Here is a 24639-nt window from a genome sequence, read left to right as displayed (position 1 = left end):
GGGCTTGGTGGGGGCGTCCTCCCTGGGAGGCCCGGGGCCGCCCCGCTCCCCTCAGGGGCCTCCCCCCAGGGCCCCCTCCCCACGCGCACCGTGCTCCTGCGCTCCATCCGCTGCCGCTGCACCCACTGCATCTTCCGCTCCCGGGCCAGATTCTCGGGCTCCACCACGCCCGCAAAGCCCAGGTTCTCCTCCGCATACTCGTGACCTAAGGGCAGGGGGGAGGGGGCGAGGCGGTCGGAAACACTCATCCCCCCAACACACACATACACCCCATCCCTGCTCCCAGGGCTCTGCGCGGGCCTGACCACCAGGGAGAAGGGCAGCGCTTCCGGAACGCCCCCGCCCCCGCTGCTGAGCTGCTTCTGGAATCCGGGCACCGGGAAGGAGGAGGCAGGGGTGACCCAGGGGTGCTGGTGGACGGGCGTGGGCGGGCCCTACCTAGCACCTGTGGCCCCAGCGGGCTCACCTGGCAGGTGGAGAAGCAATGACCGCCTGAGCACGGAGCCCTTTAAAGAGCATGATCAAGTACCGCACTCCGTGTGGACGGGTGTGTGGACGTGTGGGTGGATCTGTGTGTGGGTGTGCACATGGGACTGTGGGCAGTATGTTTGCGGACATGTATATGGGCCTGTGTGTGGCGTGAGGCCGTGTTTGCATGCTCTGGGTTTTTTTTTTTTCTTTTTGGGTCACACCCAGCGATGCTCAGGGGCTACTCCTGGCTTTGCACTCAGGAATTACTCCTGGCGGTGCTTGGAGGACCATATGGGATGCCGAGGATTGAACCCGGGTCGGCCGCATGCAAGGCAAACGCCCTACCCCCTGTGCTATCGCTCCGGCCCCTGCATGCTCTGGGTTGGAGAAGGCCGGAGTACTGAGCTCCCAGCTCCACTGCATGGACGGGAGCTGTGTGGGCGACCGACTCAGACGGAGCTTGCAGCATCCCTCCCAGCCTTGCGCGGGCTGGCCAGGATAGCGCGTGAGATGCAGAGGCGAGAAGGAGTCAGCATGCAATCCCAGACAACATCATCTGCTGCCTGCCACTCTGTCCCAGGAGGTCCAGCAGGGTCCACACTCCGAGCAGCGCCAGCAGTGTCAGAATGTGGGTTTTTCTCCCCGTAGCTCCCCTCCCACCTCCCAAAGCGGGCAGGGCAGGCTCTGGGGGAGGCAGGGAGGGAGATCTTGTCCGAGCCATCCTCAACAGCCCCTTCCTGCTCAACATTGGACCCCACCTCACCCCGAGTCCCCAGAACTGATTTTGTCCACCTGCAGCTCCTGTTAGAAGCAGGCTGAAAAATGAATGAATGGATGAATGAATGAATATGAATGTGGGTCCAATATTAGAAGCGTTTCTGGGGACAGGAGCGATAGTATTGTGGAGAGGGTATTTGACTTGCACTCGGCCAATGAGGGTTGGATCCCCAGCATCCCATAGGGTCCCCCGAGCACCACCAGGAGTGATTCCTGAGTAACTCCTGTGCATTGCCTGGTATAGACCAAAAGGAAATAAAAAGAAAAAAGAAAAAAAAGATGGGTTTCTGGCTGTTGATCAGATGTCTGGCGATGTGTTTGTGACCCACAATATGCCGAGTGCTTTGCGACCGACTGGGCCAGCCTGTGATCAAATGCGTCTTGAGACGTGGCTCTGGTTTAAAGCTGCTGTGCTCACTGAGCAACGCGGCGGTAAGGGAGGGCTTAGAGGGTACCCAGCGCGAAGGGAAGCTCTGACCCGCGGGCCCTTGGTGAGAGTGTGCTCTTGCAGAGGGCTCTGGGGCACCCAAGGCGAGGATTTGTCACCCACATGAGGGCCAGCAAGAGAAGGAGGCGGGGCTTGGGGAGGGTCGGGGCAGGGGAGGGGCGGGGCTGGGCAAGGGGAGGGGACTTTACCAGGCCACAGGAGCGTGTCATCCCCTAGTCCCAGCACAGTGTCCAGCGAGCTCAGCATGGTCTCCGCCGTGCCCTCAAAGGTCCGTCCTGCAGGGTGTGATACAAGGCGCAAGGTCAGAGGGGCGGGGGAAGAACAGCTGGTGGGCGCTGGCTGGCTGCTGGCCCCCACGCATGGTCCTCGCAGAGCGGCTCCCACGCGTCTTACTTCCCGAGGGGGCTGGGTCCATCCCCCAATCCCGCTGACCCTCGGAAGGCCTCCACTGGACACACTCCTGAAGGCAGGCGTGGAGCCTGCAGGTGGCCTCTGAGCACCTGAGCTCTTGGTCTTTTCCACACATCACCTCCTCCCTCCCTGTGCTGCTGTGCATGTGTGTACATGTGTGTTTGCGTGTGTGCGTGCGTGTGCATGTGTGTGTTTTTGAGTACATATGTGCTTGCGTGTGTGTATGCTTTGTGTGCATGTGTGTGCATGCTTGTGTGTGCATATAACTGTACATGTGTGCTTGTGTGTATGTGTGCATGTGCATGTGTGTGCTTGAGTACATGTGTGCTTGCGTGTGTGTGCATGTGTATGCTTTGTGGGCATGTGTGTGCATGTGCATGTGTATGCTTGTGTGTGCATGTAACTGTACATGTGTGCTTGTGTGTATGTGTGAGTGTGTGTGTGTTTGCATGTGTGCATGAGTGTGCATGTGTGTACGTGAGTGCTTGTGTGTATGCTTCTGTGAGTGTGCATGCATGTGTGTGAGTGCTTGTGTGAGTGTGCATGTGAGTGTGCTTATCTGTGCATGTGTGCTTGTGCTTGTGTGTGCGTGTGTGTGCATGTGTGTGTTTGTGCTTGTGTGTGACCCATGCACCTTGGGACCTGGACTCTCCCTTCTCACTCAGAGCCCTCTGTTCTGTTCTGTCGGGGGGGGGCCACGTATGAAGCCTGGCCCCAGGGGTCTGCACCCTGCCCACCGAGCCGTATCTCCTCCACATTCTCCACATTGTTTGGTTGTGTTTGTGAGCCACGGTCGGTGGTGCTCCCGACTCCAGGGCTTACTCCTGGCTCTGTGCTCAGGGATCTCGCCTGGAGGAGTCCAGGGGACCATATGGGGTGCCACGGACTGAAGCAGGGTCGGCCACACACAAGGCCAAGGCACCTGACCCACGGTCCTCTCTCTGGCCCAAGGTTCTCCCTCTTTTGTTACTGGACCCTGCCAGTCACTAGATCAGGAAAGCAGGTTCCACTCGTGTGCCCCAGCTGTGTGCCCTGGGTGTTGGTCACAGGCATCCCGTGGGAAAAACAGGGGTAACCGAGGGGAGAGTAACTGCTCGGAAACATCGTGCTGAGGACGGGTTGCTGCTCTGGCGGGAGGGAAGCTGTCCCGACACCCCCTTCTGCCCCTCTAAGGAAACTCACCACAGCCAGAGAGGAAGAGCAGGTCGCCTGAGAAGAGGCAGGAGGGCCCCTTGTAGGGCTCCCCGTCCAGCAGGTAGACCAGATGCCCTTGCGTGTGGCCGGGGGTGGCCAGAGCCCGGATCTGGAGTCGTCCCACACTGACCACATCTTGATGACACAAGGGACTGAGGGCCAAGGCAGCAAGAGGGAAGAGAAGGTTCTAGACTCCGGCCAGGCTGATCCTTGTGTCCCCCCGCCCCACCCCACCCCTGGGCCAGGGCTGGGTGACTGGCAGGAGATGGAAGGAGGGAGAGAGGAGAGAGCAAGAGGACACCCCCTCCCCCCAGCCCCAGGCCCAGGGTTCAGATCCAAACACTCCCTCTCCCCCTCTGGGGAGCCAGGCTGAGTCAGCTGGGGGCGGGCAGCCATGAGTCCGGAGTCCATGGCTGGGCTGTGATCTAGGAGCGGAAGGGCGTCCACAAGGCTGGACTGCAGGTGGGCAGAGACCGCGCCGGCGGGCCAGGCACTCACTGGGTGAGGTAGGGAATGCCGTCCTGGGGGCTCCCGTACACACGACAGTCCTGGTGCCGCCGGCTGAGGTCGCGGTTCCCGCCGCTGTGGTCCCTGGAGGGCAACAGAGACAGGCAGGGCTGAGGTCGGAGGTCGGCTGCTGTCCCGGGGGGCCTCCAGGCCTTGGGCTGGGTCCACCTTCTAGCGGGGGGGGGGGGGCAGGCTCTAAGCCTTTGTTCAAGTGGTTCTCCTGTATTGACCCCCACACGTCACCTTCCTCTCCCACCCTTTCACCAGGACAAATGATGTCCCCCAATTCACGCCAGGGCTGCCAACCTCTAGTCCCTCCCCTGACCCCCACCACCACCTCACCCTGATCCCCTGAACCCCCACCCGCCACCTCACCCTGATCCCGTGAACCCCCACCCGCCACCTCACCCTGATCCTGTGAACCCCCACCCGCCACCTCACCCTGATCCCGTGAACCCCCACCTGTCCCCTCATCCTGATCCCGTGAACCCCCACCTGCCCCCTCACCCTGATCTCATGAACCCCCACCTGCCACCTCACCCTGATCCTGTGAACCCCCACCTGCCACCTCACCCTGACCCGTGAACCCCCACCTGCCACCTCACCCTGATCCCATAAACCCCCACCTGCCACTTCACCCTGATCCCATGAACCCCCACCTGCCACTTCACCCTGATCCCGTGAACCCCCACCTGCCACCTCACCCTGATCCCGTGAACCCCCACCTGCCACCTCGCCCTTATCCCGTGAACCCCCACCTGCCACCTCGCCCTTATCCCGTGAACCCCCACCTGCCACCACCCTGATCCTGAGACCCCACCAACCATCACTTCGCCCTGACCCTGTGACCCCTACCAGCCCCCACCCTGACCTCCTGGAGCCCCCTTCCCTCCAGCCGCTCACTCTGGCCCAAACACCATCACCATGGGCACTTCCTGCTAGGCAAGTCCGGATTTGGTGGGTCTCATTTTTGGGGGGCACACAGGCCTCTAGTCTAATCTGTGCTGCCTCTGAAACCAGCCCCTCCCTCCGCCTCCTCCCCAGGTAACTCAGGAGGCAGGGGGCAGCCCCCACCTGGACTTCCTGCCCCCAACCCCGCTTATCTCCCACTGAGTCCCGGGCAAAGTGGCCAGGGCACGGGTAGCTAGGGGAGACCTTCTCCACTCAGACTTCCCCACTGCACCCCCTTACCAGTGCTTGTGGGTGCAGAGAATGGCAACCAGGTTAACGCCCTCCTTTTCAATGGAAGCCTGAGGAGAGAGGAGGCAGTGAGTGTGTGGGCAGGGGGCAGGATGCAGGGGGAGGAGGAAGCAGAGAATGGGAGCCCTCCCTGAGAGAGGGAGAGGGAGGGGACAGCCAGGGGGGTCTGAGGGGAGAGCTGGGAGCAGGGAGGAAGGAAAGGAGGCCCCCATGGGCTGACCCCACATGCTCTAGGGCAGAGGAAGGCTGCCCTTGCACATGCGGAGAAATAGGACGGGAGAGAAAGAAGGAGGGAGTCCGATGGAGGGAGGAGAAAGAGGGGGGCCCAGAGGAAAGTCACACCCCACGCCCACTCTCCCCTCTCTCCAGTCATGCCCTGACCCTCACTCCCCCTGGCCCTTGCTGGATCCAGAGGGGCACTGTGCTCTACTGCAGTGAAAGGAGCACCTCCCCTAGGCGTCGGGATCAGGGTCAGTCCACCCTTGCCAGCAGAAGCTGCCAGTATCCAAGATGACAGGGCACCTGACCCTGTCGTCGTCTGCGCCCTTACCTGCACGGCTTGAGGGTCGGAGGGGTCCACAGCCACAGCCAGCCGGGCCTGGGTGTCGATGATGAGGTAGCTGTAGTTGTCCGAGAGGACGGGGATGGGAAGCACCTTCACTCCTGGGGGACAGAGACAGGGTGGAGGGGTCCAGAGGGCCCAGTGCAGGAAAGGGGCAGGTAGTGGGGCGAGGCTGATCCCCGAAGAAGAGGGGCGGGATGGGGGCGGGGCTGACCAATGAAGAGGCCTGGAGGGCGGGGCTTACCGCCAAAGAGGCGGGGTTGGGGTGGGGCTGACTACTGAGGAGATGTGATGGGGCGTGGCTGATCATTAAAAGGGCGGTGCTAAAGGTGGGGCGGGGTTGACCAATGAAGATGCGGGGAGGGCGGGGCTTACCATGGTAGAGGCGGGGCCGGGGAGGGGATGACCATTGCGGAGGTGGGGCTGGGGCATGGCCGATCGTTGAAAAAATGGGGCAAAACGGACCAATGAAGAGGTGGGGAGGGTGGGGCTTACCATGGAAGAGGCGGGGCTAGGGGGGGTTGACCATTGAGAAAGTGGGACTGGGGCGTGGCTGACCATCAAAGAGGCGGGGCCGTGTGGGGGCGGGGCTCACCGTTGAAGAGGCGGGGCTGGGTCCTGGAGTGGCCCTTGGGGTAGCGGTTCCGGGCTCGGCGCAGCTGCTGGCGGTAGAAGAGGTACCCGAGCCAGGTGCGCGTGTACAGGCTGTACCTGCAGGGGGACGGGGTCTCCGTTCAGCCCGGCCGCCCCGACGCGGCGCCACGCCCCCGCACCCCCTTTCCCCAGCTCTTACAGTGTGTGCGCCTACAAACCCGTTTGCTCAGGCGACAGGCACCACCCCCCAACCCGAGCTGGGGGCCCGCGGGGGTCGGAGGGAGGGGACACAGGACTCAAAGCGTGGCGGCGACGAGGACTTCGACAGGGATGCCGGGTCCCAGCCCCGGTGTTTGCCTCTCAGCCGGTCTCGGCCTGGGAACTGACTTTTTGGTTTTGAGGCCACAAGTGGCGATGCTCAGGGGTTACTCCTGGCTCTGTGCTCAGGGATGGGATGGAATGGGATACCGTGGACCAAACCCCGGTGAGCTGCATGCAAAGCAAGCACCTTACGGGAATAAATCCGGGCTCCCGTGGAACGTTTTTTTGTTGTTTGTTTTTGCTTTGGGGCCACACCTGGCATGTTCAGACTCTTTCGCTCAAGAATTTCTGCTGGCGGTGCCCAGGGGACCATATGGAATGCTGGGGATCGAATCCAGGTGGGCCGCATGCAAGGCAAACACCCTACCCACTGACCGGGAACTGACATTTCTGACTAGCCCCAAGGGACAGGATGCTGCTGCCCAGGACCACCACTTGGAAAAGCCTGAGGACCCAGGAAACAGGAGGCCAGGCTCAGAGGCTACAGTGCACAGGGCTGGTGTGTGTGTGTGTGTGTGTGTGTGTGTGTGTGTGTGACTGGAAAGTTCTATTTGGATCTGTGAACCACATTCCTCCCCGCCTCCTCCTGCCACCATGCCAGGCCCTGGGGCAACAACCCGGACAGGGGTGGGGGGACGTGGAGGAAGTTTGCGAGGCACCGCCCTCCAGCCAGAACACCAGTGCACAGATGCTGCTGGGGTGGCCCCCCAACTGTCGTGGGGGGCAGGCCCCTGCCCTCCAGGATCTGTGCTCATCCTCTAGAAATGCCTCTGGCCTTATCTTTAACCCTCGCCTTGTAGGTGGAGTCGGCTTCCACTGCCCGTGTGAAAGCGATTTCTGGCAGAGCACAAGGGGGGGGGCGGGGGCTGGGAGAACGCCAGCAATTTAAAAAGACTTGCCAGTGTGCCCGCTGGGAATGGGACCCCTGGTGTGCAGGTGTATGGGCAAGCGAGCGAGGCCCGAGCGATAGCACAGTGTGTAGGATACAGTGCTTGCCTTCCACGCCGCCGACCTGGGTTAGATCTAGGACCCCAACCCCGCCAGAGTGCATCCTGAGTGAAAAGCCAGGTGTTAACGCCCCCCCCACCCCCCAGCATCGCTGGGTGTAACCCAAACCAAACAACACACACACAGAAACCTGTGAGCCCCTTCTAAGAGTGCCACCAGGGTTGAGGGCCAAGTCCTGCAAGTAAAGGTGTGCAGACCTTGGGGAGACAGCGGGACAGCACCGCAGCCAAATGTGTGGGACACCAACCCCCACTGTGGCAGCACCAACAGGGAAGGGAAGCGGGGAGGTGCCAAGTTAGTTTGGCACAAGTGAAATTTTTTCACTGAAAACAAAAGAGACCAGTAGGGGAGCCTCAGAGATAGTGGGAGGTGGGGCTGGGCGGGGAAGATGGGGGGGAAGTTAAGGCACGTGCCTGCACACCACCCACGTCCTTCGGATCCCAGCATAGGGCCCCTCATCCCTCTTCCCTCCTGCCCCACCAGGAGTCAGCCCCGAGCACGGCCGGATGTGAGCCCAGAACAAACAAAATGAAACAAAACAAACACGCAGGAGGAAAGGGAACCAGGGACCACCCTGTCCTTTCTGTCTGTCCCCTCCCATCCATCAGCGAGTGGGAGGCAGAGAGCACGCAGGAGCAGCAGGGGTCAAGGTGGGAGAAGAGGGCCAGGGATGGAGCTCAGAGGTAATGGACGAAGGCGAGGGTTCCATACCTGCCTCCCTCTCTCTCTCTCCCTCCCCCCCTCTGTCTCTTTTCTCTCTTCCCCTCTCTCTTCTTTCCTTTCTGTCTCTCCTGTTTCTGTCTCTGTCTCTGTCTCTGTCTCTGTCTCTGTCTCTGTCTCTGTCTCTCTCTCTCTCTCTCTCTCTCTCTCTCTCACACACACACACACACACACACACAGAATGAAGTGAAATAGTTAGGATTTTTTTTGCTTTTTGGGTCACACCCGGCGATGCTCAGGGGTTACTCCTGGCTCTGCACTCAGGAATTAACCCTGGCCGTGCTCAGGGGACCCTATGGGATGCTGGGAATCAAACCCGGGTCGGCCACGTGCAAGGCAAACGCCCTCCCCGCTGTGCTATCACTCCAGCCCCAAGTTAGTTTTGTTCTGATGAGCACAAAACACATATCCGTGAAGGGATAACCGATAGGGTTACCAGTAAATAACCCTATTTACCGATAGGTTAAACCCTATCAGTTATCGATAGGGTTTCAGACACCCCAAGCCCAGGGCTTGAAAGAATCAACCATTGTGTTGTTTTGTTTTGGCTTTTGTTGTGGGCCATACCTGGTGGTGCTCAGGGCTTACTCCTGGCTCTGCACTCAGAGATCATTCCTGGTGGACTGGGGCGGGGGTGGCGGGGATCACATGAGGTACAGGAGATCGAACCCGGGTCAGCTGCATGCAAGGCAAACACCCTACCCACTGTACTTGTATTGCTGCCTAGAATCAACATTTTTGAGGGGACTGGGAGAAGGGGGCACATCCACTGGTGGTGCTGGGGGGACCATACGCACTGCTGGGGATCGAACCCAGGGACTCACGAGCAGCCGGACCACATCCCCCGCCCTCAGCCCCTCGGTCTCTGCTGGAATTTACTGTGCTGGTGGAGGGGGGTGTTTTGCAAACAGCTGGATGGGAACAAGCAGGTTTCTGTGGGGGCCTGGGGGGAACAATGCTGGGGTTCAAGACACATCACTGCAAGCCTGGGGGGCGTGTATCCATTGGAGATTTGGACGCATTTTTTTGTTGCTTTGTTTTTGTTTTGGGGCCACACCCAGCAGTGCTCAGGAATTCCGCCTCTGCATTCAGGAATCACTCCTGGCTGGCTCGGGGGATGCCAGGAATCGAACCCCGGTTGGCCACATGCAAGGCAAGTGCTCTACCCACTGTACTATCTCTCCGCCCCCCCCCCCCCCGCCTTGACATTTTTTGTGGGGTATTTTTTTTTGCGGGGGGAGGGCGGGGAACCACATGTGGCGGTGCTCAGGGGCTAAGGCCAGCTCAGGGCTGGAGGGCGACTCCGGGCAGTACTCGGGGACCCTGCGGTGCCCAGGATTGCAAAGCACGAGCCTCTCTGAGTCACTTCTCACAGCCCTCTCTCGCTCCTGTCATCACAGTCGCTGCCACTGGGGAGTCTGCTGGTTGGACACGCTTCAGCGGGGCTCCCTGGCACCCTCGGGGCTCCACACGCAGTCAGGCCCACCCACCACGCCCGCCCGGCTGTGCTCTGGGGCCGGGGGACAATAAATACGTGGTCACGTTAGAGGTCAAATAAAACAGGGCTAAGGGTCAGCGCTAAGGGAGCTTACTCCCTTAGGTAATGTTTATTTTTCGAAATTGGAAGTCAGTGAAACACACATTGTTTTAGGAGCCAGCGAAAGATAAGGCACTTGCCTCGCACACGCCAACCCCCCCCCACCCCCGCTTGATCCCTGCCTGGCACCATGTGTGGACCCTGGAGCACCGCCAAAAGTGACTGCTGAGCACAGAGCTGAGAATCACCTCTGAGGACTACCAGGGGTAGTGCAAAATGAATAAATGAATAAGGAAAGAAAGAAATGTGTGTTAAACGCATTGTTAGGCGTGCCTCTCATCTCGCACCCCCCCCCCAACACACACAGTTAGACTTGAATGCTAGACTGGAAACAATTAAAAAAAAAAACAGCGGGGAGGGCGTTTGCCTTGCAAACCTGGTGGCAGGTTTGATCCAGGTTTGATCCCCAGCATCCCATATGGTCCCCCGAGCACTGCCAGGAGTGATTCCTGAGTGCAGAGCCAGGAATAACCCCTGAGCAATGCCGGGTGTAATCCAAAAAGAAAAAAAAAATTAAACAAACAAACAAACATTTTCTTGACATAGGCCTCTGTGAATTTTTGGGGGGATTCCTCTCAAACAGCAAAAGCAGAAACAAATTAATAGGAACTAGGGGCTGGAGCAAGAGTTCAATGGGGAGAGCAGTTCCACGTTTGATCCCCGATATGCCATAGGGTCCCCCAAAGCACTGCAGGGAACAATCCTGAGTGCAGAGTCAAAAGTAACCCCTGAGCATAGCCGGGTTGGGCCTCAAAACCAGAAACCGAAACAAAACAAGACAAAAAACAAATTAATAGGAAACAAACTAAAATGTTCCTGTACACTGAAAGAAAACACCATCAAATGAAAAATAACCTACGTGTTACTGAGTGATTGAATGGGAGAAGACGTTTGCAAGGCCAGCGAAGGGTTAATGCCCGAACTAGTTAAAGGATGTCCTGTGGCAAAAACAACCAACTTGGTTAAAAAAATAAGAGTGCCGGGACCGGAGCGATAGCACAGCGGGTAGGGCGTTTGCCTTGCACGCGGTCGACCCGGGTTCGATCCACGGCATCCCATATGGTCCCCCAAGCACCGCCAGGAGTAACTCCTGAGTGCAAAGCCAGGAGTAACACCCCTGAGCATCGCTGGGTGTGACCCAAAAAGCAAAAAAAAAAAAAAAAAAAAAAGAGTGCCAGTTCATTTGTGGGATATAAAAAAAAATGATAGTATGAATTTAATATCCAAGGCCAGGGAAAACTGGGGCCAGGAGGGTTGGTCAGTGGTTGGAAATTACCACAAGTATGTGCAAGGGGGGCTCGAGGGGGGCGGAGGGTAGTTAAGATAGAGGAGGGCCCGGTAAGACAATAGCTGGAAATGATCACTCTGGACAAGAACTGAGTATTGAGTGTAGGAAGAGGGATACGCATGAGCACCTCCCAAGCATCTGTACTGAAACCATAATGCCGCAAATAAGAGAGAGAGAGAGAGAGAGAGAGAGAGAGAGAGAGAGAGAGAGAGAGAGGAGAGAGAGAGCGAAGGGAGAGAGAGAGAGAGAGAGAGAGAGAGAGGAGAAAAGGGCTGCCTGCCATCGAGGCAGGCTGGGGCAGTTAAGCGTGGGTGGGAGGGGAACTGGGGACTCTGGTGCTGGGAAATTACACTGGGGGAGGGATGGGTGTTGGAACACAAGTGACTGAGACCCAATCGTGAACAGTTTTGTAATGCTCTATTTTATAGCGATTCAATAAAGATATTAAAAAGTAAAATAAGGGGCTGGAGCGATAGCACAGCAGGTGGGGCGTTTGCCTTGCACACGGTTGACCCGGGTTCGATTCCCAGCATCCCATATGGTCCCCTGAGCAGCGTCAGGTGTGATTCCTGAGTGCAGAGCCAGGAGTCAGCCCTGAGCATTGCCGGGTGTGACCCAAAAAGCCAAAATAAATAAATAAATAAATAAATAAAGTAAAATAAAATATATTTTTTAAAAATAGAGTTCTGAGAGTACTGTTAAAAGGGATGAGCACTTGCCTTGCATACAGGAGGCCTGGTTTAAATCCTGGGACCAAATGGTACCCGAGCCCAGTAACAACCCCTGAACAAATCCGAGTATAGACCAACAACACTCCATCCCCCACCAAAAGGGTAGACGATCTTTTGAGGATTTTTTGCTCTTGTTTTTTGGAAGGGCCCATATCTAGGGTGTTCAGAGCTGACTCTCGGCTCTGTGCTCAGAGATCACTCTTGAGAGGGCTCAGGAGACCATATAGTGCCCAGGGTCAGCTGTGTGCAAGGTCAATGCCTAAATCTCCAGGCTAGGGGCCAGAGCAATAGCACAGCGGGTAGGGCATTGGCCTTGCACTCGGCCAACCCAGGTTTGCACCTCGACATCCCATAGGGTCTCCTGAGCACCGCCAGAAGTGATTCCCAAGTGCAGAGCCAGGGGTAACCCCTGAGCATCACTGGGTCTGACCAAAAAAAAAAAAAATCTAACTCCCCGGACTATCTCTCTGGCCATCAGACATTTCTCCAGAGAAAACACAGATAGCACTTGACAGGAGGATGAGGAAAACGGCCAGTCACAGCCACTGAGCGTTTTACTGCCTCGTGTCGGGAGAACGGCTACTGTGAAAAAGGCAGGAGCCAGCAAGGGCAGGCAAGGATGCGGAGGAAAGGTCAAAGGTCAAAGCGCGGCAGTTAGAGTGAGTGGGAGCGGCCGGCACAGGAGATAGCATGGGAGTTGCTGGAAATACCAAGACTAGGGGGCTGGAGTGATAGCATAGCGGGTAGGGCGTTTGCCTCGCACGCGGCCTACCCGGGTTCGATTCCCAGCATCCCATATGGTCCCCTGAGCACTGCCAGGAGTAATTCCTGAGTGCAGAGTCAGGAGTCACCTGTGCATCGCCGGGTGTGACCCAAAAAGGAAAATAAAAAAGAAAATACCAAGACTAGAAATAACCTCAGCGTCTGGCCATTCCGCTGGGCGATATTTATCGGAATGATACAAAGTCCCCGACTTGCAGAGACCATCCGCCACCCACCGGGTCACGGCGGTGATCAGGTCACGGCGGTGATGTGTACGGATAGCCAAGCCTTGGAAACAAGCCAGGGCTCACGGATGGACACGCAGATGAAGAGGATGGGGCACACGGCCGGAGCCATAGTACAGCGGGTAGGGTGTGTTGGCCTCACTCGAGGCCGACCCGGGTTCGATCCCCGGCATCCCATGAGTGCTCATGGTCCCCTGAGCACTGCCAGGAGTGATTCCTGAGCCAGGAGTGACCCCTGATAACCGCTGGGTGTGGTCCAAGAACAAAAGAGGCCTTTATTTGACACCACTGAAGGAACGGGATGGGGGACAGATTAGTGGACAAGTGTGAAGGAGAAAGACAAATTAAGCGTGACCTCATTTATATGTGGGGAAAAGCAGGGGGCCAAGTCAAACAAAAACAAACCCGAGGAATTAGATTACCAGAGAGGAAGTGGGAGGCGGGGAGGGGGTCCCGAAGGACTGAGGAAAGAGGGACACTGGCCCTCTGGGTTTGGCATGGTGTGCTGACATACATCTGAAAAGGCATGGAGCTGTACTCCCAAAACACTCCTGTAAGCCAAATCAACACATGCCTTGTGGGGCGGGAGCAATTACACACCGGATAACGTGCTGGCCTTAAAAGAGGCCGACCTGGGTTTAATCCCCAGCACCCTATATAGTCCCTGAGTGCAGAGGCAGGATTAAGCCCTTGACACAGCTGGGTGTGCCCCCCCCCAAATAAAAGGCAAGAGAAATAGTATTGTGGGTAGGGGGCTTGCCATGTACGCTGCCAACCCAAGTTCGATTTCCAGGCATCCCAGAGGGTCCCCCGAGCCCACCAGGAGTGGTCCCTGAACACAGCCAGGAGTGACCCCTGATCACCATCAGATCTGACGCATGAAACGAAAGGAAAAGTCTTTCAGGGCTGGAGTGATGGGACAGTGAGAAGGACGCTTGCCCGTGCGCGGCCGAGCCCGGCCTGCCCTCCGCACTCTGCAGCGCCCCAGCGCCCTGCCAGGAGTGATTCCTCAGTGCAGAGCCAGGAGGAAGCCCTGAGCACAGCTGGGTATGCCCCTACCCCAAGACGTTTTATAAATTCAATTTTTAGAAAAGATGGTGGGCAGGGGGTAGGGACACTGGTGGAGGGAAGTGGACACTGGTGAAAGGACGGATGTTGAAGCACTGTACGCCTGGAACCCCATTGCAAATAACTTTGTCATTTCATGGTGACTAAATATTTTTTTAAATTAGGAATAAAAATAATTAAAGGGGCTGGAGTGAGAGCACAGCGGGTAGGGCGTTTGCCTTGCACGCGGCTAACCCAGGTTCGATTCCCAGCATCCCATATGGTCTCCTGAGCACGAATTACTCTCCAAGAGTAATTCCTGAGTGCAGAGCAGGAGTAACTCCTGTGCATCGCCAGGTGTGACCCAAGGAGCAAAAAAAAAAAAAAATCAACTAAAAAGATCTATAAGACTAGAAAGAGAAATGATAGTTGAAGGGTTAAGGTACGTCTGTATTTGGCCACCCTGGGTGGATGTCCAGCACCTCGTGGTCCCCAAATCAGCACCATATCCTCGGACCCTCACATTGAACTACCAGCCTGTTGGCTGAGAATCTCTAGCAGGGGCCCCCAGCCGCCTGAGCACCACTTGGAAGCCCTTTCCCCATCCCACCCCCCAAAAAAAATTAGTACACACACACATGGACTGGGGGGACAGTATAGCAGGTAAGGTGCTTGCCTTGTATATGGCCAACCTGGGTCCTCACTGGTGACCCCTGAGCACAGAGATTGGAGTAAGTCCTAACCACTTACTGGGCATAACCCAAGAACCAAACTGTAGCACTGTAGCACTGTCGTCCCATTGTTCATCAATTTGCTCGAGCGGGCACCAGTAACGTCTCCATTGTGAGACTTGTTGTAACTGTTCTTGGCATATCGAATATGCCACGAGGAGCTTGCCAGGCTCTGCCGTGCAGGCGGGATACTCTTGGTAGCTTGCCAGGCTCTCTGAGAGGGACGGAGGAATCGAACTTGGGTCGGCCACGTGCAAGGCAAATGCCCTACCCGCTGTGCTATCGCTCCAGTCCAAAGAACCAAACAATGAAATAAAACCGGGGCCTGGAGGAATAGTTCAGCTGTTAAGGCTCTTGCTAGCTTGATCCTCGGCACCTCCTCTGGTCCCCGGAGCCCTGACAGGAGAGATCCCTGAGCACTGGACAGCCCCTGCAGCCAGGCTCAGGGCACTCAGTTGGGAAGCCCTGAGCACCCGCTGGGGAATGCGCAGAGTCCCAGAACCCCGCCCCTCCTCGCCTTGTGACTGAGGACAAGGCCTGGGCCTCCCACTTTCTCGAGGACTCATGGACTGAGCGGCCGCGGAGGAGTGACAGATAAGAGACCCAGCATCCAGCTGGGGCCCTGGAGTGGGGGGGGTGTCTGGCAGCGATGCCCTGTCTCCTTCTGGGGCCCGGGGGGGCCCCCACGGCTGCTCAAACACGACACTCTCCACCTTGGCACCGACTGGCAAAGTCCCTGCCTGCCCTTTGGGAGCTGCAATACTCAGCGTGGACTGTCCCCTCCCCCCCCACCAAGCAAGGCCAGGCTCCACGGGGGCAGATCTTTCCCAGGGGCCCCAGGGGTGGGGGTGGTTTCTGGTTCACACCTAGCGGTGCTCAGGAGATGCTGCTGGTTCATGTGGTGCCAGGGCTAGTGACGGGGCAGGCAATAAATGGGCACAGGGGCCCTGCCCGTGTCATCAGGGTCCACCACATGCCAGCCCAGAAGACTCTGCCACAGGCAAGCAGCAAGTCATGTGACGTGGAAAGGGGCCATGGGTTGAGGGGGGTGGGGGAAGGGAGCATCCCAGCAGAGAGGCGGGGAGGCTGCCCGTGTGGGTGGCAGGCAGGCGTGGGGTGGGTGCTGGGAGTTCCCAGGGGAGGGGCCGGAGCGATAGTACAGCGGGGAGGGCGTTTGCCTTGCACAGGGCCAGCCTGGCATCCCATATGATCCCCCGAGCACTGCCAGGAGTAATTCCTGAGTGCAGAGCCAGGAGGAACCCCTGGGCATCGCTAGGTGTCACCCAAAAAGATGCAAAAAAAAAAAAAGAATCTGGGCATTGCCAGGAGAGAGTGGTCAGCGCTGAGGGCTGCAGGGTGCCAGAGACGGCTGGGCACGGGGCAGGGGGCAGGGGCCCCGGCTGGGGGGCGGGGAGAGCACTGTGGCGGAGGGTTCCCAGGCACCCAGGCGGAAGCACATGCAGGACTTCCCGTTCTTAGTGCCTGCTCAGCTGCCTGCCACGTGGACGGTGGCCTGTGACAGGGCCTGGACGGGGAGAGGGCGGGGGAGCAGGGTGGGGGTGAGGCCAGGCGGGCGGGCATCGGGGGTGGTGCCGTCTGGCTCTGGGGCTGGCAGGGCCGGGCGGACAGGCCTGAGGCCGGGGCACAGGGCTGGAGCTGTGTGGCCCTGTCCCTCCCGGTTAATGACGGGCACCCGTCCAGCTCCTCCCTCCAGCTGGCCTTGTCGCAATCGCCAGGGTCCCCGACTGCTTGGCAGCTCCTCCCACTGCGGCCTCTTTCTGGGAAAGGCTGTCACCCTCTGGTAAGCCACCCGGGCACCCACTTAACCCTCTCCTTGACCAAGGCACCCAACTGCAGCCCCTGCCGTCCGGGCTCAGTCCCAAAGGCAGGCCTGAGGAGGTCTGACTCTGACCTTTCCACACCCGCCTCTGCTTAGCTCTCCTGCTGTCACTCCAGTTGCCAACCCCTGGCACATTCTTGGAGCCCGGGGCCGGGTCGCAGGCCTGAGGCCCTGAGTTAGACCCCTGGCACTGCCCCCAGGCACATGCTGACGGTGCTCCCAGTAGCACAAGCAGGCGGTGTCTGGGGCCAGAGCGTCCAGCGGGGAGGGCGCGCGTGCCTTGCACACGGCCAGCCGGGCGTCCCATGTGGTCCCCCGGTCACCTCCAGGAGAGATTCCTGAATACAGAGTCAGGAGGAAGCCCTGGGCATTGCCGAGTGTGGCCCCCAAACGAAACAAACAACAACAGGCAGGCAATGTCTGCTGGGCCACAGCCCTGAGTGTGCAACACAAATGCAGCCCCAACGCCCCCCCACCCCACACCACGTATCGTAACAAGAACAAAGGAAGGGAAGGGGGAAAGAATAAGTAAGGAAAGGAGCAGAATGGAAAAAAAAATCAAGTTACTAAAGCATTGTCTGTGATGGGAGTGTCTGCAAGTCGGACCCTCTGAAAAACCGAGTCCAAAAGCACATCTGAGTGCTGCCTCACAAGAACCCACCAGCAGAAACCCCTCAGTACACCCCAAGAAGATGAAACCACAGGCTGGCTCGTGGAAAACTATGCAGCCAGGAAAAAAGGGAACCATCTCAGGTACCAGGTCTCAACACCCAGAGAGCCGACTCATAATGGACAACCGTGGCTACAAACACCAAAACACGGATCAGGAATGTGACTCAGTGGGAGAGCAGAGACCTTGCAGTGCAGGAGGCCCTGGGTCCCGTGCCCTGCCACACACGGAAACAACAACAGGACTCCAGGGCCGGGCTAGAGATTTAGCTCACGGGGCCGAGCACGCAGGAGGCGCAGGTCTGGCCAACGCCCCCACCCACGGCACCGCTGGGAGTCACCTCTCAGTACAGAGCTGGCCACGGGCCCCGAGCACCCCTGGGTGTGGCTCGACACCAAAACCTCCACCTCGACAAAACGCCAGAGGACGAACCTCATCCCTCCTGAGGAGAGCTCAGCGGAGGTGAAGGCTGCGGCCCTGAGGGTGGAGGGCATTATTATCTACCCTCTTTCCAGAACGCCCCGAGCAGCTCGCTGACGTTTCCGAACACAGAGCATAGCACCGCAGGTAGGGCGCTGGCTTTGCCCACGGCTGACCGCTGACCAGGTTCGATGGTCAGCACACACAGGACCAACCTTCCCCCCCCCGCCCCGCCAGAAGTGATTCCTGAGCACAGAGCCAGGAGTAGGCCCTGAGCCCCGCCAAGTGTGGAGCGATAGCACAGCGGGTAGGGTGCTTGCGTTGCATGCAGTCGACCTGGGTTCAATTCCCAGCATCCCATATGGTCCCCCAAGAGTAATTCCTGAGTGCAGAGCTAGGAGTAACCCCTGAGCATCACCGGTTGCGACCCAAAAAGCAAAAAAAAAAAAAAAAATCCCTCGGGGTTCTCAAAGGAAGTCTTTAGGACTCAGCTTCGTGGAAAGGAACCATCCCCCACTGGGCCCAAATCCCAGTAGCAAGCCCCTCCCCCACTCTCCCAGGGGCCCCCCTCCGTCAGAGGAGGCGCGGGGAGATGCCCAGGGCTGGCACAGGAGCATCAAGCTCACCAGACCTTAAACCCACAGAGTCCCCTCGGGACAGTGGCTGGGGCTGGGGTATAGGCCTTATGGGGACCGGCGAAGGGTCCAGTGCTGGTCACTCTGCAGCGGGGCAACTGACCCCAGCCAGGGGTGGGGGCTGGGGGGCCCTGGACAAGCCCGTGGGTGGGTGGGTGGGTGGGTGTCCGGAACCCAGGAGACAGCTTCCTCTGGCCCTGCTCCCCTCCCTCTCACCCACCTGCTTCCCGGGTCCCCCCTCTCCACACACTGCAATGCTGGCCACCCAGACCCAAGGGCAGGGGTGGGGCTGTGCTGTCCCCAGCCTGGGGGTCAGCTAGTATCCAGGGTTCCTTAGCCAGTGGGGAGGGCAGACAGGTGTTGGGGGTTGGGGACTGCATGTCTCTGGGCAAATACGAGAAGATTTCATTTGAAAAGGCTTTATCTCGTGGCCAGCCCTGGGTTCCAGGCCAGAGGAGACAGGGCCCCAAAGGCCGATCCAGAGCCAACTGCCTGGGAAAGAAAGCCGTGGGAAGACTTGTTGGTGTCAAGATACAATCTGCTGAAAATTCTGGTATGCGGGTTTTGTGATGGAAATCTCCAGGCTTCCTCGGGTCGGGATGGGCTACCTCCCCCCACCTCCCTGTACTTCCGGAAGCCTCCGAAGTCACATCCACACCCCAAAGCTGCCACCCAATTGAAAAGCTAACTCTAGCCTTACCATCCTGATAAAAATACCAAATGCCCTGAACAAACACCATAACCTATTAGCACCTGTATTGCACACCATAATGCGTACAAGGAAAAGGGGAGAGAGTGAGAGAGAGACAGAGAGACAGAGACAGAGACAGAGACAGAGAGAGAAAGTGCCTGCCATCGAGGGAGGCTGGGGGTAGTGGGTGGGGGTTGGGGGATGGTGGTAGGGAAACAGGGAACAGAGGTGGTGGGAAATGTGCACTGGTGGAGGGATGGGTGCTGGGTCATTGTATGACTGAAACACAATTATGAACAGATTCATGGATATCCAATTAAAAAATAAAAAATAAATAGTAATGCGAAGTTCATACCCAATTCAATCAGCTTAATCAATAGCTGAGTAAATAGCAGTACTCCTACATTAAAATAAAAGAGAGAGACTTTTTGGTTTCTTTGTGGGTCAGGGGCCACACCCAGTGGTGCTCCTAGCCTTGTGCTTGGGGCTCAGGTATGGGGTGTTGGGGAGTCAGCCTGCTGAAGTCTCTCCAGCCCTGGCCCTGGCACACTGGCCTGGGGCCTGAGAGAGAACGCAGCGGGCAAGGTGCTTGCTCTGCAAGTAGCTGACCAAGGTTCCATCCCCAGCACCCCACAGGGCCCCCCGAGCCATACTGGGAATGATCTCCGAGAGCTGAGCCAGGGATAAGTCCTGAGCACGGCCGGGTGTGCCCCTCCCCCCAGATAAACAGATTTTCACTGCATGTCCAGAGGACAGGACAGCAGATGGGATGGATGCCTGCCTACCTCGTGCCCACCCAGGGTCAGTTCCTGGCACCACACGGTCCCCAGCACTGCCCAGTACAGCCCTGGAGCACCCACCTCCCCCTGAGCACCACTGGGTGTGACCCTGGGGTGGTCCCTGGCACCCCCCAGCTAGTCCAGGAGATCTGCAGCACTGTAGGGCTGGGGCAGCGAGTGCCCAGCTCTGGGCCCTGAAGGGCTGGAGTGACAGTACTGTGGGGAGGGTGTTTGCCTGGCATGCGGCCGACCCGGGCTTGATCCTTGACATTCCCATATGGTCCCCCTGTGGACTGCCGACCCGGGCTTGATCCTTGACATTCCCATATGGTCCCCCTGTGGACTGCCAGAAACAATTCCTGAGTGCAGTCAGGAGTAACCCCTGAGCATCATCGGGTGTGACTCAAAAAGCCAAATAATAAATAAATAAATAAATAGGGGCTGGAGTGATAGCACAGCGGGGAGGGCATTTGCCTTGCACGCGGCCGATCTGGGTTCGAATCCCAGCATCCCATATGGTCCCTTGAGCACCGCCAGGGGTGATTGATTCCTGAGTGCATGAGCCAGGAGTGACCCCTGTGCATCACCAGGTGTGACCCGAAAAGCAAAATAAATAAATAAATAAATAAAACTCTGTCCCTGTTGACTGAGAATGGCCAGTATGGCCCCAGAATTCTCTAAGCGCTGCTTGGGGGAGGGGTTGCCCCCAGACTCTGAATAAAGAGACCCCCAGATATGGCACGTGTGCTCACACACACACACACACACACACACACGGCTGAGTGAAGACCACCAGAGCCCAAAGTCCTCTCTGACACCCCTAGACACTGAGTGGCCCAGACAAAGGAATCAGTTTCCCCAGGCAACTGGGGACGCATCCCGGGGTCTCCTGCCCCTGCTGATCTCAGTGGGTGTGTAAATCTCTGCCCCTTAGGGACTCTCGCCTCCCGCCTTCATAAAACTCCGCAACGTCACTACTCGTCTACTCCCGAAAGCCTGAGATTTCCCTGAGACAGACAATGAGCCTAGAAAATCGAGACTCGGGTTTCGGCTGAGATCTCAGAAGGGGGGGGCAGCCGCTCCCACACCCCAAAGCTGCCTTCATGCTTCCGGCAGTTCTGCCCAGTTAAATATTGTGGACTTTCTGGAGCAACTTCTCCAAAGGCTACTGTCCCGGTAGCACAGAAGCCGAGCGATCTCAGCAGACGAATGGAAACATTGACACAGAAGGCTGAGCTTGGAGCAACAGCGTAGAAGTCCTCACACCAGGACTTAATGTCCCCAGGGTGAGACGCAACAATTTTCACAAACTTTCTCTTATGGAGATATTTTTGAATCATCCTGTTAGCCATTTAGTGTTAGCAAGCAATATAAAATAAATTATAGGGAGGCTGGAGCGATAGCACAGCGGGGAGGGCGTTTGCTTTGCAAGCAGCTGACCCCGGGTTCGATCCCCAGCATCCCAAAGGGTCCCCTAAGCACCGCCAGGAGTAATGCTGAGTGCATGAGCCAGGAGTGAGCCCTGAGCATCGCCGGGTGTGACCCAAAAAGAATAAATAAATAAAAATAAAATAAATGACTGTGGGCCCGCTATGGGGGGCAGGTTCAGGGGTGGTCAGGAAAGTGGGTTAATGGTGGAGGGGAGCTGACCGTGGTGGAGGGGTTGAGCTTGGGATATTGAATGCCAGGAACGAATCATCACATACAACTCTGTAAGCCATGGTCTGTAAATAAAGACGCCCGGGGGGAGTCATGGGGGGAGGAAAAAAAGAAAATTACTATGGTCGTGAGCATTGCCAGGACCCCAACAAGACAAATAAATCAATAATTAAAAAAGATAAAAAGAAAACTGGGTTGGAGATGAGACTGAGGGAGTATCTGCCTTTTTCCCTCCGGAAGAACCATCAGTTCCTTTCTGCCCGAGAGTTCCACCGCCCTGAACAGCGGGCTGGCAGGGGCCCGCTCCCTCGCTGGGCAGATCAGGGGGTCTCAGGAGGGTTTCCTCTGGGCCACCCAGTAGTGCCAGGGCCCCTCCCCCCAAAACCCGGTTCTGTGCTCAGGAGTCACTTCTGGTGGTGCCAGGATTTGAACCTGGCAGCTATGACCACACGCTAGCCGAGTGCCTATTCTTTTGTTTGTCTTGGGGTTTTTGTTTCTGTCTTTCCTTTTTTATTTTTATTTTTTGGAGGGTTTTTCTTGGGGTGGGGGAGGAGGTTCGTGGATAACGCGATGCTCAAGGGGAACTCCTGGCCCTGTGCTCAAGAATGACTCCTGGTGGCTATTGGTACTGCAGTGGGTGGGTACCATATGGGGTGCCGGGGACAGAACCCAAGTCAGCCTCGTGCCAGGCGAGCAGTCTACCCACTGTACTATCTCCCGGGCCCTGTTTGGGGCGTCACACTCGGCGGGGCTCAGGGCTAATCCTGGCTCTGCACTCAGGCTCAGGAGACCGTAGGCAGTGCTGGGAACGGAACCCGGGTCGGCTGCATGCAAGGCAAGTGGCCTGCCTGCTGTACTATCACACCAGCCCCCCCAACAGTGTGACGACTGCCTGAGGGAGATGGGCAGGAGGCGGGTCCATGGCGGGCAAGAGCTGGCTGGGGTCCATGGCGGGCAGGAACTGGTGCAGACCAGACCAGTCAGGTCCACCCTACCCTTGCTCACTTTACCAGCAACTCGGCCCCTGCCCTGTTGGAGATGGTGGAGGCATCTCTCTACTCAGCTCCTCCCCCTCCGTGGCTCTCTTTTTCCAGGGGGAGACAGGGGAGCAATTGGGTTGGGGTCTGCAGAGGGGGGCACACAGATGGGGTGCAACCCCCATAGGCGTGAGCACTGCCTGGGGAGCCCTGACCAGCTCCCACTCGTCTTTGAGGGCAGGGAGCAGTTACAGTGCTCAGCAGGCTCATGGGCGGTGCTGGGGCAGCCTGGGGCCGGGGGAGTGGACCCGGGTCAGGAGCACGCCAGGCACATACCCTAACCACTGTCCTACCTCGCAGGCCCCGCGGCAGCTAGCTATTTGGCCGGAGCTCTCTGGGGGCCAGGGGTCCACCTGCCTCTCCTAGAACCCTCCTCGTGGCTTGATGGCGCCTTTAAACATCCAGGCAACGCTCTCCTTGGCCCCCCTTGCTCTGTGGGTGCCATCGAGACCGGGGGACTGAGACTCCCCCCAATTTTGGGCTGGTTGGTTGGTTTCTGGGCCACACCTGGCGGTGCTCAGGGCTGACGCCTGGCTCTGTGCTCAGAAGTCTACTCCTGGCGGGACTCAAGGTACGGTATGGGGACGGAACCTGGGTCCGCGGCATGCAAGGCACGTGCTGTGCCCTTTGTTCTCTCTCGCCCATCCCCTGGGGTGAGCCGCCCTAGACTAGGCCCCGGGCCGGGCAGGTTTGCAGTCTAGAGGGAGAGAATCTGGTGCTGAGAATAGCAAAGCGGCCGGCTGGGGTGTCACTGCCCCCTCCCCCCGCCCCCCGGCCTGGTATCTGGGCCAGGGACAGCAGCTGCTGGCAGGCGCTTACCCTGCCTCAGTTTCCCTCTGTGCAACAAAGTGCTGCTCTCTGATTTTTTTTTCTTTTTTTTTGCCACACCTGTCAATGCTCAGGGCTTACTCCTTGGCTCTGCACTAGTGGTGGGTCTTGGGGGCCATATGGGATGCCGGGAATTGAACCCAGACCAGCCACATGCAAGACGAACACCCTTCCTGCTGTGCTATTGCCCCCAACCCAGTTTTCTGAAAGAGCAGGAGAGCCAGAAAGCACCTGTGACCTTCGGAATGACCCTGTGTCCTGGGGCCTAAGGGCGCCTCACCGTGCCCTGGGGTGCTGGTGACACAGGAAGACCCTAGCCTTTTTTTTTTTTTTTATTTCTCCGGTCACACCCGGCGATACACAGGGGTTACTCCTGGCTCTGTGCTCAGGACTTACTCCTGGCGGTGCTCAGGGATGCTGGGAATCGAACCCGGGTCAGCTGCGTGCAAGGCAAACACCCTACCCGCTGTGCTATCGCTCCAGCCCGACCCCGACCCTAGCCTTTCTGTGGGGCCGCTCCCCTTGCTGGCCCGAATCAGTCTTCTCTGTGGCTACCCACAGTCCTCTCACCATAAAGACAGAAAAATGTTCCCTTAATTGGTCCTCTGCGGCCCAGAAGGAGACAGAAATCCTAGTGCCGTGGCAGGGGTGGGGTGGGGGAGCGCAGAGAGCCGGAGCAGGCCTGGGGCTGCCCTCACCACAGAGCAGCTTCTCTGGTGTCTCCCGGAGGCCTCAGGGGACAGCTGGGGATAGGCCACCCCGCCCTCCCCCCTTTGCTGGCACCCAGCTGGGAACACACAATGAGCCACTTCTTCTTCCCCTCCCCTCCCCCACCAAGTGGGAGCCCCAAGAGGGCCTGAGGGCCCCAGGCATAGGTTTCTGGGGGCGGGGATGGCCCAAGGTCCCTCAGCAGCAGGGAGGGGGTCCAGCCTCCTGCAGAAGAGCCTGGAAACCCCCTCTTGCCAGGGACAGGCACCTCGTGTCCTCCTCTTCCTGGGACTCCCTAAGTGACCCAGGTTCCCGGCAGGGTCCCAGACTCCACTGGGACCCCAAAGGTCACAGGCCAGCGGGTGGGTGCTGCTGGCCTTGCTTCCTGTGACCCCTCACCCGGGTCTGTGCGGTGACCGGGTGCTCTCTGGGGAAGGGAAGAGTTCCAGTGAGTGTCCCACGGCCGGCCGTGAGCCTGCTCCAGGACCGCTGGGACACGCTCTGGGCTTTCTCAAGAGGGAGGGAAGGGGTCAGAGCGATAGCACAACCGGAGGAGGGCGTCTGCCTTGCCGACCCGGGTTCGGTCCCTGGCTTCTCACATGGTCCCTGGAGCACCGCCAGGAGTGATTCCTGAGTGCCGAGCCAGGAGGAACTCCTGTCAGGTGTGACCCAAAAAGAGAAAAAGAAAAAAAAAAAGAGAGGGAAGGCAGGCCCAGGAGACAGTACCCATGGCAGCACCACGGACAAGGTGCTGGCCG

The 24639-nt window shown here is 58.1% G+C and overlaps 1 protein-coding gene across 2 annotated transcripts in view; it reads right to left on the bottom strand.

The window, feature by feature from the left end:
* PNKD (PNKD metallo-beta-lactamase domain containing) overlaps window positions 1–24639 on the bottom strand; it is a 92109-nt gene that overhangs the window by 1805 nt on the left and 65665 nt on the right. For both annotated transcript variants that reach the window (XM_004617143.2, XM_004617144.2), the window contains 7 exons: window positions 6166–6281; window positions 5559–5671; window positions 5000–5058; window positions 3800–3892; window positions 3290–3453; window positions 1885–1971; window positions 90–205 (listed from right to left, as the gene is read on the bottom strand). In XM_004617143.2, coding sequence (XP_004617200.1) covers window positions 90–205; window positions 1885–1971; window positions 3290–3453; window positions 3800–3892; window positions 5000–5058; window positions 5559–5671; window positions 6166–6281 — 748 coding nt within the window. The remainder of the gene's footprint in view (window positions 1–89; window positions 206–1884; window positions 1972–3289; window positions 3454–3799; window positions 3893–4999; window positions 5059–5558; window positions 5672–6165; window positions 6282–24639) is intronic.

The sequence above is a fragment of the Sorex araneus genome, chromosome X (genome assembly GCF_027595985.1).
Source record: "Sorex araneus isolate mSorAra2 chromosome X, mSorAra2.pri, whole genome shotgun sequence".
Taxonomy (NCBI): domain Eukaryota; kingdom Metazoa; phylum Chordata; class Mammalia; order Eulipotyphla; family Soricidae; genus Sorex; species Sorex araneus.
The sequence above is the reverse complement of the archived record's forward strand: the minus strand, read 5'-3'. Positions and strand labels throughout refer to the sequence as shown.